The sequence below is a fragment of the Triplophysa dalaica genome, chromosome 5 (genome assembly GCF_015846415.1).
Source record: "Triplophysa dalaica isolate WHDGS20190420 chromosome 5, ASM1584641v1, whole genome shotgun sequence".
NCBI classification, from domain to species: Eukaryota; Metazoa; Chordata; class Actinopteri; order Cypriniformes; family Nemacheilidae; genus Triplophysa; species Triplophysa dalaica.
The window spans coordinates 24746285-24760900 of record NC_079546.1 but is presented as its reverse complement, the minus strand read 5'-3'; the positions used below and the strand labels follow the sequence as shown (position 1 = coordinate 24760900).

Below are 14616 nucleotides of genomic sequence, written 5' to 3'. Positions count from 1 at the left end.
CCTCCGACCATCCTGTGAGATTGCTAACATATGGATCTGTATAAAATCCCTTATTATTTCTGTAAATAAATGCGACTGGCGTTTAGCCCGGCAGTGGCCTCGAAACAGAATTCCCCATCTTACACAAACCCGGCGGTGATAAGACAGTACAGTACAGACAAAACAAAGAAAAACCCTCGTGTTCAATCGACCAACAGTTTCAACAGTGCTGCATGTATTATATTGTGATCAGAGGGTGATATTAAGTTCACCCTCCTTTTCTGACAACAATATTTCAATACATGCAGTAACAGTGATATCAATAATATCTTCAATTTTTACTGTAAGAATGTTATCTTTTAGAATAACCATTAAACAGATTTTTTTTTCTTTTGTGAGTAACAAAGCCTCCTCAAAGCCAACACTTCGATCCCAAATTACAGTGCGATCAAGACTGCATTAACCATTCACATTCGTGCATTAATAATTATTTTATTAATTACTGTTGCCAGCCTCACTGGTACAACAATGGGAGAATCAACTCCCACTAACATGAATTTAAACACACAAGAATCCTACAGGGTAAGCGTTAGATTTCTGTAAGTCATAAAGAACTGTATAGAAAAAACACTTACCCCTTTTAATGTAGGTCTGTGACCGATCGTCAGTGCAGTATTTGTGGAGGACAGGACGAAATCAGATTCTCACAGTAACTTACTGTGACCCTTTTCATATAAGAGGACGCTGCTCTTGGTCTTTCAGTCCATTTTCTACTGCTTATTTCCCCCTCCATCGTCTACATATTTCCAAACAAAATAATCATCAAAGCCATTTTTGCAAAGCTCTTTCACTTAATAACGGTGATGAGAGTAAACAAAGACATGCTGCATAGGGCTTCCAGCTGAAATCGCATTTGCTATTGTAATAAGATTTAAGTATGGAAGGAAGGAGTCGGGAACCGGAAGACATTTAAACAAACATTTAATAAAGTAATAATAGCCGGCGGCCCCTCACGGACGACCGCCGGCGCAATAACATTAACACAAACACAAACACAAGTTCGGGCCCGGTCCTCTCTCTTCGACGGTCCGGTCGCCATTGTTTCTTTATACGCTCCCAATCTCCTACGTGGTGCGAGGCCGGTGCGCGCACCACTGGCGCTAATTAACAATCACTTACCGGCCTCGAACCACGGTCTCGCCCCGCCTACTCTACTACAGCTATGTTTAGAATGTTTTCAATCTTTTTTTAATCAACTGTTGAAGCATTTAATAAATGTGCTGAAAAATGAGGGAAAAGTGACTTTGCAGGTGGCAAAGTACGAATAGAATTTTGGAAGATGTGGTCCATGGATGCATTTTTTGTGAAACCAATGAAAAATTATTCACAATGTAGTCAACAGACACTTCTGTTTCCCTGACTGTTTGCAGAGTTTTGAGAATGTAACTTTAATATTGACAATATATGTTAGAAAGACATAATGAAATTGATGTGTTTATTTGTCTCTCAACAGATGGAGAAAAAAACTTTTGCGGTTGTGGAATTTGCCGATGACAATTCCATAGAAATTGTCCCAACCACATGGTTGGAGGAAGCCATCGAAGTTTGCATTTGTCTTTAAAAAACCTTAATAAAACATTAACTTACAATACTGATATGTAACCTTTTTACAGGGAACATTCTGTTACTTGACATTTACTAACACAAGGAAGTTGGTAAAAAAGAATGCAATGCCTGACAAGCAAAAGTGGAGGCGGCACCCCATAAAGAAGATTTAGCTACAAACAGGTCAATGATATAGTCGTACCACTAAAATCATTTTATAGAGATTATTTTAAGGTTGTTGCTTTAATGTGCATTGCCTTATAACGATGGTGTTGTAGGGATCACCAAATAACCTACTATAATTATACAATTTAGTCTTCCAAAGCACATAAAAACGTCTCCGGTTACTTCCGTAACCGCGGTTCCCTGAGAAGCGGGAACGAGACATTGCGGAGAACCGCATATGAAACTCCTCCCCTTTTTCACTTTTCCTGAAGTCTTATAGGATAACGCCAGTAAAAAAACTGGCCAATTGTCGCAAGAATGCAACTGTATGCACATACTGACGAATCCAGACAGTATAAATACAGTGCATGTGACGACAATCCTCAGAATCTACGAGAGAACGCCTGCACGGTGATAAGCGGCGAGCACGGCGATCTCCGCAATGTCTCGTTCCCGCTTCTCAGGGAACCGAGGTTACGGAAGTAACCGGAGACGTTCCCTTTCGAGAGCGGTCACTTCGACATTGAGGAGAACCGCATATGGAACGGTAGTACAATCCCGCCGTGAGAGCTTGCAAAATCAGCCAGAAAAACTGGGTTAAAACACACAAGCATGGGAAGCATACTATTTTAACCATTCACGAGGTCACCAATCGTCAACAGCTGATTGGCTTAAATCGGCCAATGAACTGCTAAATCACTGAACCGGCCAATGAACTGCTAGATCGGGCTCCTGCCAAATTTGCATATCCAAACCCATCAAATGCAGCGGGCTGCGCTGAAACAGGGCAGACACCACAACAGTATGAGCCAGCACGGTATCCCGGGCGGATATAACAGATATATAAAAGTACACCAAGCACAGCGTAAACAGCAACGCGGCAACAACTGTGTAATATAAGCGATTATAATGTAGAAGATACAGAGTGATCAGCACTCACCGAGAGGACTTGAGACGACAAAGAGGACACGTCCAATCTGTAGAACCTGGCGAAAGTGTTCTGCGAAGACCAGCCAGCCGCACAGCATATGTCCTGAATAGATGTGCCCTTAGACCAGGCCCACGAAGAGGCGATAGCCCTAGTCGAATGAGCTCTGATACCGAAGGGGCAGTTCTGTCCCTGACTCTCATACGCTAAGGTAATAGCGTCCACAACCCAGTGAGAGAGTCTCTGCTTTGATACAGCCCGACCTTTAGTTCCCCCACCAAAACAGACAAAGAGCTGTTCTAACTGCGAAAAGCCGGCCGTGCGATCAATGTAAGCCCGTAAAACCCTTACCGGGCAGACCGCTCTCTTGCAACTTTTACAGGCGCTATATAAAATAAAGTTTATTATTATGATTCATACTGTTAAAGCTGTCAGCAGAATAAGGAAAAAGACTTGTTAAATTATATATAATTATATATTAGCTCTCCTGTAGCTCAGTGGTAAGAGCATTGCGTTAACATTGCAAGGTTGTGGGTTCGATCTCAGGGGATTGCAAATACCTATGTATAAATGTATAGGAAAAAGCAATGTAAGTCACTTTGGACAAAAGCGTCTGCCAAATGCCTAAATGTAAATGTAAATGTATATCATTTGAGAAACATATAGACATCAAAATTTATCATAACCTTAACAATGGTGACAATCAACAACCTCTTCAGATAAACATAACTCTGAACATCACACAGCAAAATTCACAAAGTCCAATAAGTTGCACAGTTCCAAATGCTCCAAAGCAAGTGCTGTACATTTTTAATCTCGCCACAACATGAATTTTGGCATAAATACATTTTAACAATTTTTCGTGATTTTCTGATGTGCTGATTTCTTGTGTCTATCGATGAAACAATTATTCTGTATATCATTTAATGCCTTTTTTATTTTTTGGAATATCTTATCGTTATAATACTGTTGGATTTCGGGCAGTAGTATCACAATATTAGTATGACCAAATGAACATGATGATTGTCACCGGTAAACATCAGCAGGGGCCCTATTGTACACCCGCAGTTCTTATTTTACATTGTTTGAACAGAAAATGCATTTGCGCCTATTTGTGCGCCCGTGGGTGTGTTGGTCTAAAAAGAGGTGTGTTCAGGTGCATTATTGGGGGTAGCAATTTTGAGGAACTGAAAATAGACTGCGCCATAGACTTACTCAAACCTGATCTATTGCTTCAATGGCGCAATATTTGTTTTGTTATTCAAGTATTAAAAATAAATGGACTACAATGTAAAAAAAAATACTATTATTGTGCAAATAACGATAAAAAATCTAAATTGTTCTGTAGATAGTCTGCTTGTGTTATTCGACCCCTTCCATGAGCAGATGCGTTTCCTCTTTGGAGAAGCGTCCAATCTTTGTCCCGGCAAAATCCGCCATGGCGTGAACAAAAACCATCTCTTAAATGGAAATGGGAGATGATCCTTGGATTGATTTACCGCACGTTTTGCCCAAAACATGATTATTTAAGAAAATAGAGAAAACCCTTAAGACGATAAGCCTGGCATGATAAGATAACAGTTTTCAGAAACGCCCACTTGGGCTCTTATTCCAGATCTACATTTACCCTGCATATTTTACCCAGACAAAAGATTAAATCTCCGAACATTGCATCACATTCTTCAGCATTTTACTTTTTGTAAGGCTTTTTTATGTTTAATTTAGATTTTTGAATGGTTTGACTTATGTGTTTGTCTTTCATGACTCTATGAACTAGAATTGGTCATATATATACTCATTTGTTCTTTAGATGACAGCAGAGATACTCCAATAAAGAAAACTAAAATATCAAAACCTGTTCCACTCAAATGTAAGTTGTTGCATGAGTCACATCAATAATCTATTTAATTATCTTTTTGTCTTTCAAAAGTGGTAAAAATCAAAAGCAAGCTATGGATGTCTTTTAATTGTCTGTTTTTCGCCTACTTTCAGATCAGCCATTGCCTAAAAAATCCCACAAGACATGGGTTAGCAAAATATAGATATTTACGTATATATATGCATTTACTATGTGTATCAAAATGTAAGATATCTTTTAAAATAGATTTGGCTTGAAGTGTTTTCTGTCTCATCCAGAGAGCGACAACAAAAGACAAGATCACCAGATTTATTCTGTAAGAAGACGTCTTTAAATGTTTTCGATGTTTATCCATACCAGCTCTATCTAAAATAATACATTTCCTAAAGCAGATGAATCATTGCCGGAGTGCTCACTGACAAATATGTCACCGCTCCATCAAGGTGTGTAACAAATTTTCAATGAGTTACAATTATAACTAGTTTTATGTGCCTGTGAAAACCCAGTTAAAGTCTTTTTAGATGTATTTTACATAAAAACAATTCTACATAATATAAATAACATTCTGTGAAAACATTCAATTTATATTGTTGATATTGACAGTTTAATGCCATATTAAAGATTGAAATCGGAGTAAAATAAAACGTTGAAATCTAACTTTGATGCCTGTTAATTTCAACCTGGTCTCATGGGTAAGACGTACCTCTTACCCATACCCTAAGCGCCACTAAATACGTTCTAGCAGGTACATATTTCTACAGTTTTACGACACGAAAGTCCACTGGGGGCGCTAAAGAGAAGACCTCTGTGTGACACATCGATGACGGTCGACTCCACATACAACACGATTGACAGTCAGAGGTATGTACAGTATATCACATTATCCTAATGCTGTCTGCGTTAGTTTAGTTAAATTGTAAAGTGTCACGTTGTTTTACGGAAACATGTTTGCTCTAATGGTAACTAAACTGTAACGTTAGAATCATGTGACTGCTCGTGACGCCAGTAGGACAGTTAAGTGAAGCTAACGCATGAGTAATTTAGCTAGCGTTAGCCACCGCCGACAATTAAAGTTTTTTTTTTACAATTACCGTTACGAATTCTGCGGTAGGGTTAGTAGGTATGTGGCTTGTTATCCGGTAAGCTTAATAAAGCTTTTGGCGACCTTTGAAAATATAAATAGATCGTTTTATAATTCAGTTTATTGTTCGCAGTGGTGGACAGTAATGACGTTTTTATCTTTTTACTCCGCTATATTACATAAAGCATATCGTTACTCCTTATTTGGAAATAAAGAAATCACGATGTGCCCCTCATGAAAGAAATGATTATTTTTAACGAACCGGGTAAATCGGTTCGCAAATCACGCCAAATGATTCATCTACGATTGTATGAACTACTCAATGATTCAAATGAGCCGTTCATAGCGAGTCTTCAGTGAACTGAATTCACGTGCGCGCTATAAGTAAGTTACTCATGTCCAGTTTAAGGATAATCTTTGTAACTGAAAATCACACTTAGGTCAAAACCTACAGTTGTTGGTGTAGTCTTAATCTGCAGACATCGTTGAATGTGGACACATCGAAGTCAATTTGAAATGTTTACGTGAAAAGACGAAATATTATAGTAACAGAAGTTAAAAAGTAATTTAAAACGCATGCATCATTCATCGTTCCAGTTGATGTGGTATTATAATGTTATGCATTTATCCATGCGTGACCCCTGTTTTTAACTTGTTTTTCAACACATTACATACGTGACAAGCACTAAGCCGAAATAACTTATTTATTTATTTATATGAAAATGTTTCTAACCTGAGAAACTACATGATGGAATAAGAAAGGACGTGATGTACATACTTACTATCACTGATACCTGCCGGGGTCGTTTTACCCCACAGACTAGGTTTAATAAATAATTATGGAAAAATATGTTCCATAAAATGTAATCCCTTAATACAGTTTGTATTCTTATGTCAAATATAACTCAGATTTTCTGCAAAACGTCAAGCTTTAAAACACTTTTCCATTAACCAATGAAAATTGGTTGTATTTGTCTATTGGCATAGTTGTAATTAGGCTAAATTACATTTTAAAATACTTTTAATCAGACTACAGGTAATTCAAAAACGTACAGTGAAACGTTGACATATCAGGTTAGTCTTTCCATGTAGCACCAACTTGTGCCAATGCCATGCTTGCATATGAGTACATATTACTACATTTATTTATGTATTGAACATGCATTTTATGTAGCAGCCGTACCTGCCACAGAATGAGTGGTGCTCGAGCTAAAGATAACTGCCCATGTGGCTGGACTTTAAAGTAACAACCTAGTTTTAAAAAGTTCATTTATGTTATAATGATATGTAACGTAACAATTTGACCCCTTTTTACTGGATCATATGGTACAAAAATATTTTGTATTACTTTTTTCTTTTGTTTAGAGATGCCGGGAAACACACAGGAATTGTGCCCCGGGTGCAACACCCTGATAAGTGTTGCATTCAAGACATGCCCACTTTGCAAACAACTCCAGCCGTACAAAACAAAAGTTGCAAAAAAGAGATGCAACTTTCAAAATAAGAAGGCTGAATGGAAGAAGTCAATCGAGAAAAACAACAACAGGACAGTTGTACTTAATAGCTGCCATGTAATGGTAAGTTTAGGTCAGGGATAAGCATACAAATAGGGTGATTCATGGGGTCAACTCAGTAAACGTAGTAAAGTTAAACGGTCAATTGTCATGTTTCCATGCAGCTGTCAAGTAAACTTTTATGAAATGTGAAAAAAAAAAGAAAATATGAATCACATGTGTTTCCATCAACTGGTTTTGAGTGAATAAATTCCTGCAACGGGATCCTCCCGCCATGAGGCCGTCCCGTTCCCCCCCCGGGAAAAATACATTGATGAAAACATGGCTGATGAAGCAGAAATAAATATGACAGTGATAGCATTTTGGTGAATATTTAGTTACAAACCAGTAGTAATTAATTTCTTGATATAAGTAGACATGGGCTGGTATGAGATTTTGGTGCTATAATAACCTTGCTCAATGAATACCATGGTTTCACGGTATTGCTATTACAACACTAAAATGTGTTACCTTCAAATGTATGCATATACATAGAGACTGGACACAATTCATTTCAGTTTGAACCATAACTTGTGTGTCAGGTAAAAATAAAGCCTTAAAATTAAAATATTCTTAAAAAAAAATATATATATATATATATATTAGACATAAACATCAAACATTGAATTACATGATTAAACAATCTATTCTTATGCAAACACAGCTCTTACCTTAGAAACTGTATCGCATAATTTTTTTTGTGGTTTTGAAACCTTAACTCTTTTAAACCTTGGTATACCTTGAAACCGGTATGCGGCCCATGTCTATGTATAAGTGCCACATTTTAAGAGGTTTTTTCAAATGACCATAAAAATGAAATGAAATTAATATTTTAGTCAAATTTTTTCATTCTATGCATGTTTTTTTAATTTAAAGTTTTTATTTCAGCTTGACAAACTTGCTGCCCTTGATTTCTTCCCCATACTACTTTTGGGAAAGAAATTAAAGGGAAAGTTGGTGGCCGATGCCATCCTTGGAGGGGATTACGTTTTGGATCCCGATTTGTTTCAGAGGGTTAAATTGATGTATGAAGCAGTGCTAAAGAGTAAGTTTTTTTTACTAATATTAAGGTCTGTAATCTGGAAACACTGATAATCCACATGTTTCATTCTCTTTATTTTTCATATGGATGCAAAGGGTGAACCATTACATTTAGCCATAATAGGATAAAGCAGCATGTGGTGGCTCTATTGCAAAACAATACTATTGCCTGAAGTCAACAAAATAGATAAACAGTATTAGGCAGACTGTTTTGTGACAATAATTACAATTGATGGGAGAAGACATGTTTTAGGTCTATGAATTGCCCCTGATTTAAGTTAAGGGTAAAAAATGATCTACCTATTCCTGATAGGGGCAGTATACTGCACATGTAGTTTATGCTTTCTGGCTCATAGCCTTTGGTAAGAATTGATCTTCCTGTGGAAACAATGTTCTGAAGCTAGCGTTCTTTAAATTTTGGCCATGGGCCAGATCATTGATAGCTCAGGAGACCTGGATGTAATCTCGTTATTGTTTCATTTATGTATCCATTTAATCACAGATTTTGCTCCATTTCCTTAAAACAATCAGTTTGAGACAGAAAAGATATGAGGAACTCTATTGTAAACTTTTACCGTAGATAAAAAGAAAGATCTACTACATTTCCCTCTCCACAACAGCTTTGAACAGTCTTCTTCTCATAAATTAGTTAGGAAAATTTCAGCCTCCTTCACAAACACCAATGTTGTCTTGTGGGAGAAACAGAAAATGTAATATTAATTTAAGTATAAACTCTGCTTGACTATTTATCCTGTTGAGACTTCACCTTAAACACCTTTGGAGAAATTTGGTTCTAAAAAGTGATAGAAGCATGAGAATACATTTAATATTTTGGGGTTGGATACCTCCTCTTTATATACAACTAGTTGCAGCTTCTTTAGCATTATCCCCCTGTCATAATCATGAAAATTTAGAATGCTCTGATCAAAAGCTAAGTACAGTATTGCCTTGATGACTAGATCTCTTGACATATACCGTAGATCCTTAATGGCTCTTTTCAATCATAACATAACACAACACACATGTAATGTAGAAACCAATTCTATTATAAAAACTAGCCTCTTACACTTGCATTCAGATCATCTTTGTGTTTTTAATAATTAGTCATATGCAAAGTTCTTAATTTTGATCTTTGTCTTGTCTGCAAGTTCATTGCTACTTGTGGCCTTCTTCTGTCTTTGACAAAGAAACTACTGACCCTCCAGAAGCTACTGCCACCAGCCCTCCAGAAGCTACTGCCATCAGCCCTCCAGAAGCTACTGCCACCAGCCCTCCAGAAGCTACTGCCACCAGCCCTCCAGAAGCTGCTGCCACCAACCCCCCAGAAGCTGCTGCCACCAGCCCCCCAGAAGCTGCTGCCACCAGCCCCCCAGAAGCTGCTGCCACCAGCCCCCCAGAAGCTGCTGCCACCAGCCCCCCAGAAGCTGCTGCCACCAGCCCCCCAGAAGCTGCTGCCACCAGCCCCCCAGAAGCTGCTGCCACCAACCCCCCAGAAGCTGCTCCCACCAGCCCCCCAGAAGCTGCTGCCCCCATTCCCCCAGAAGCCGCTGCCACCAGCCCCCCAGAAGCCGCTGCCACCAGCCCCCCAGAAGCCGCTGCCACCTGCCCCCCAGAAGCCGCTGCCACCTGCCCCCCAGAAGCCGCTCCCACCTGCCCCCCAGAAGCCGCTGCCACCAACCCCCCAGAAGCCGCTCCCACCAGCCCCCCAGAAGCCGCTGCCCCCATTCCCCCAGAAGCTGCTGCCACCAGCCCCCAAGAAGCTACTGCCACCAGCCCTCCAGAAGCCACTGCCACCAGCCCCCAAGAAGCCACCAGCCCTCCAGAAGCCACTGCCACCAGCCCCCCAGAAGCTACCGGTATTGATATCACAGGCTCATCAGAAGCCACAAGACCCCAGGCCCAGAAGGCCAAAAATAGACCAAGAAATGAAGTACACTGTATGTCCTTAATACTCAGTAAAGTGTGTCTGAACTCTTGACATTCTTAAGAAGTAATAACTTACTGTATAATAAAGTGTGATGTCTTGATACAGATCCAGTCCAACAGATGGAAGCCAGCAAGAAAAAGTGTTAAGTACATTTTCTGTATATACATTTGCATCAGTAGCTTTCCTGTAGCCCATTGGTAAGAGCTTTGCATTAACAGCTTTGGATAAAAGCGTCTTCCAAATGAATAAATGTAAATGTACATTAATATGATTTATTAACTACTCTTTGATTCTGCAGTCGCTGTTTGGTTTTATTTGTAGCAATATACTTATCTGAAAGATAGGCAATATTATTTTGAAATGAGTGTCCAGAATGCTGTAGGAGAGTGAGCCAAAACAACTTTGATTACTCCAAGGTTTTGAAAAAAAGAGTGAGAGAGGTTTGTCTTTCCAAAGCATTTTCACACAGTCTTGCATTATATCGATGTACTTGCAGTCATAGACTACTTAAAAAATCTGCTTAAAATCCTTCCAACCATCTCATCTGCCGCAACACTGCTTAGCGTCAAATTGTAAAATTGATAACCAGACTAAAAATACAACATGAGATGAACCACTCTACCCAGTATTTTCAGATTGGATTAACTTCAGGTTTTTTCTTTGGTATAACAATTGTGATTCATAAACCAACAATGACAACAGGCAAAGAAAAACTATTATGTAAAAGATAAGGGTGAATAGTCCAGCTAAAGCATACACTCATCACCATAATGGTGACTCAATAAAATAAATTCACATTGAGCTAACATATTACTAACATAATAACATGGTGACATCACTATGATCATCCCATGACCTCATGTGTTGACTGTGTAGTTATGTTGCCGTTTATTTAATGCTAGTTGTTCTAGGCCTTTGTTGTTGTCTGACCAGTTGAAACCTATGATTACACACTGTTCTGTAAATTAACATACTTTGATTTTCCTTCATAGCCTTCATACCTTTTGCAAGTATTGACATGAACCTTTAAAACATTTTTACATTTAATTAATAATGGTCTTAAAATTGTCTTAAATATCTTTAATTTTACTTGTTGAAACTTGCAGAAGCCCTGAAAATGTTAGAGCATAGATAAAAAAGGATAACACTCTGGACATGCTGAATGTGAAGTTAACATGACTTGAAACTGAATCACTTTGAATTCTTTGTATTTAATAAAAACGCATTTGGCCCCAACAATGTATTCATGTGATTGTTACTGAGCTGGATCATGACATCATAGTTCATCTGTCAAAACAGCAGCTTTGAAGAAAACAAAGTAAAAACTAATCAATAAAGACTGAACTTAATAATGCTGGACATTGCCACCCGTTTTTCTAGAGCTGCTACACAATTTATATTGTAAATAAGCAGTATTTAAATAAAGGTTACATGATGACATAACATGATATGTTAGGACTTTACCATTGTACATTTTACCATCACAATTGCAAGATTTGTGCCATGACACATGGCTGGATTTTGTGTTGTGGAAAGTTGTGTTGTGATCATGCTTGTTTTTTGTTTGTTCTATAGGGAACAGAGGAGGTCCTCATTCGTTGGGTTCCATGCAAGACCTGGTACGTGTACCAATCGACGGTTTATTACATACAGACCATATACAACAGTTTTAATATTTGGGTAACAGTAACAATGTCAATAGTTCACTGAAATGTTAAAATATTTTCAATTGTTATATTTCATAAAGTGATATAACAGTTTGCTTGCCTGACAGAGTCTCTGGCAGCCAGAGAGAATTCCCACAAATCCTGCAAGAAGGTTTATGAGGAGCAACTGGAGTTGGCAGTCTGCAGGCACGTTGAGCAGAGAACATCACAATGCTGCTGGTTCCATCTTAGGGCAGGAAGTGGAGAAGTAGTTGGTATGCTATGTAGATGTGCAATCATACAGTATATAGTATTTGGATAAAAGACCAGACGAAGCCATGGCAGTTGTAGTTCTATCTTTTGATCTATTATTCATTGGCGGTGCAATAATTATGCATTCAAAGCATCAAAAAGATTTAATATTGGCAAATAATTACATTAAATAGGAATACCTAAGAAAGACAAATGTTTCTATTTACAAGAAACATGTTAATGGCTTCACATAAAATGGACAGGACTGAACAGTATAAACTTTATTATGGTGATAAAAATATCAGATAACAAATAATGATTCATACTAATAATAATAATTCTTCTCATCATTTTAGACTTCTAAAGCTATATAGATCCCCCTTGGGACCTGGAAACCCTGAATGCTCACCTTCACCTGGAAATGAGAGCATGGGCAGATGGTAAGAAAAGGATGAACATCATCTGACATTTGTGTCAATCCCTTTTTTTCAGGAGAAACTGACTATCCAATATTATTGTAAAAAGGAATCATGATATGATCACCATGTTATTCTGCAGAAGTAATCACAAATGAAATGCTTAACTATCACAATTTCACAAGCTCTCCATCCACATTTTAGTTCCTTTGTATGATATAGTGGAATTGGTTACATTGTAAAGAAACAATGCTATCACTAAAAAGATGTGAAAAAATACAAACAATTGTCCATGTGGCTATTTTTGACACAGAAGCAGGATAGTTTCTGATTGAAGGTCACACACATTCAGCAGTTGTTTGCTCGAACTTTCCATAAACATTTCAAAATATTTGACATTTGCTTGTTTGTTGGACATTGTCTGCTGTATGGTGATTTTTCTTTCTGTTTTTCTATACAATTCCTCTACAGGTTTGGGTGACTTGACAAAGGATATGCAGTCAACTGTCTTCTCAATCGGTGGTACCACTTACTCAGTAGTCAACACAAACAGGCTGTAAATGCATACAGCAGTATAGCCGTTATGGAGGACATTGAGGACAACTCTCCGGTGCTGAAGATGTGCACAAAAAAGACTTTCCTTTCTATTAAACAGCCCTTTTTTTGAGGTGATTTACTCTAGATAGGGCTCATTACAAACCCAACTGTTTGAAAATAGTGCACTTTGATTTTTTATTTTTGAACTAAATCTACTAAGTGTTGTCACACATAGCTTACAGATAATCAAGGCCAAAGGTCCAGCACATATAGAATGGCAATTCTAAGCTATTATTAAGATAAACTCAAAAATTGAAGAAGGAATTTGCAAATACTAATATTGGACTATTATTATTAATTTGGTTCAGCTTTTTTGTGACAACAAAGCTGTAGTTTCTCCAGACTGGCGTCACTACATAGCAAGTTAATCATGCTAATTTCTTAAATAATCCTATTACAAAGCATAATTTGTTTTTCACACGCTTAAATTGTACAGATTTTAAGGGAAAATATTTTGTGTATTATTGTGTGTGTGTGTGTGTATGTATGTAAGCTATGATTGCAATAGAATGTGGAAATGTCTTCATTTGTCTTGATGCATACATGCTGTTTGTCGTTTAAGCATACTTGTTGATGAACCCCATCAAATGGAATTTAAATCATAGATGTATTTCTATAATGATTTCCATATCGCATCATCCAAGTGTACATCAATATAGACATAAATCAAATCCACTTTCACTGACATTCTGTAAAACTGTACAGAGAAATGTATTAATTTGTCTTTATGCATATGTTCACTGCTGTAATAAACACAATAATAATGGCATAAATGTCTGCTGTGTGAACTTCCTATGAAAATAATATAACATTTGTCTGACTTTAGACTACTGCAGATGCTTACAAGTTCATGACTCATGCATGCACACTGAGTCTTGGGTGTGGTACATACATATGTTCACTACTTTAATAAACACATTGTTGATGGCATTGCCAATGAAGGGTGAGGTCGGGTTCCAAAGGTTTCACTAAAACAATGCCTGGTACCGGGCAGTCTCCATGAAATATTGAAATGAAATCTTGTAATAAGACCAAACAAAATACATTTTCGAAGTTTAAATGGCAAATGTTGAAAGTGAGACATTTTGAAATGTCATTCTAAATATGGGCTCATTTTGGATTTCATGAGAGGTACACATTCCAAAAAAGTTGGGACAGGTAGGAAAAAGATGCCGGAAAAGTGTACATATAAAGGAACAGCTAGAGGACCAATTTGCAACATGATTGGGTATAAAAAGAGCCTCTCAGAGTGACAGTGTCTCTCAAAGGGCAAGATGGGCATAGGATCACTAATTCCCCAAATGCTGCGGCGAAAAATAGTGAAGCAAAATCAAAAAGGACTTTCTCAGGGAAAAATTGCAAAGAGTTTGAATTTATCATCATCAACAGTGCATAATATCATCCAAAGATTCAGAGAATCTGGAACAATCTCTGAGCGTAAAGGTCAAGGCCGGAAAACCATACTGGATGCCCATTATCTTCGGGCCCTTAGACGGCACTGCATCACATACAGGAATGCTACTGTAATGCAAATCACAACATGGGCTCAGGAATACTTGCAGAGAACA

The 14616-nt window shown here is 37.9% G+C and overlaps 1 protein-coding gene across 16 annotated transcripts in view; it reads left to right on the top strand.

Moving 5' to 3' along the window:
• The window catches only part of LOC130420480 (proteoglycan 4-like), a 32843-nt gene extending 19028 nt beyond the window's left edge, over nt 1-13815 (top strand). For 3 of the 16 annotated variants that reach the window (XM_056747776.1, XM_056747773.1, XM_056747765.1), the window contains 14 exons: nt 1493-1767; nt 4488-4547; nt 4670-4704; nt 4782-4851; nt 4925-4978; nt 5278-5396; nt 6982-7193; nt 8058-8214; nt 9359-10147; nt 10243-10278; nt 11713-11756; nt 11912-12058; nt 12392-12475; nt 12923-13815. In XM_056747776.1, the coding sequence (XP_056603754.1) occupies nt 6984-7193; nt 8058-8214; nt 9359-10147; nt 10243-10278; nt 11713-11756; nt 11912-12055 (1380 nt within the window). In that variant the 5' untranslated portion in view covers nt 1493-1767; nt 4488-4547; nt 4670-4704; ... (2 more) ...; nt 5278-5396; nt 6982-6983 and the 3' untranslated portion in view covers nt 12056-12058; nt 12392-12475; nt 12923-13815. Of the gene's footprint in view, nt 1-1492; nt 1768-4487; nt 4548-4669; nt 4705-4781; nt 4852-4924; nt 4979-5277; nt 5397-6981; nt 7194-8057; nt 8215-9358; nt 10148-10242; nt 10578-11712; nt 11757-11911; nt 12059-12391; nt 12476-12922 lie in introns of those variants that run through there. The other 13 variants (XM_056747778.1, XM_056747777.1, XM_056747774.1 and 10 more) reach the window with 12 other exon arrangements.
• The last annotated feature ends 801 nt before the right edge of the window (nt 13816-14616 follow it).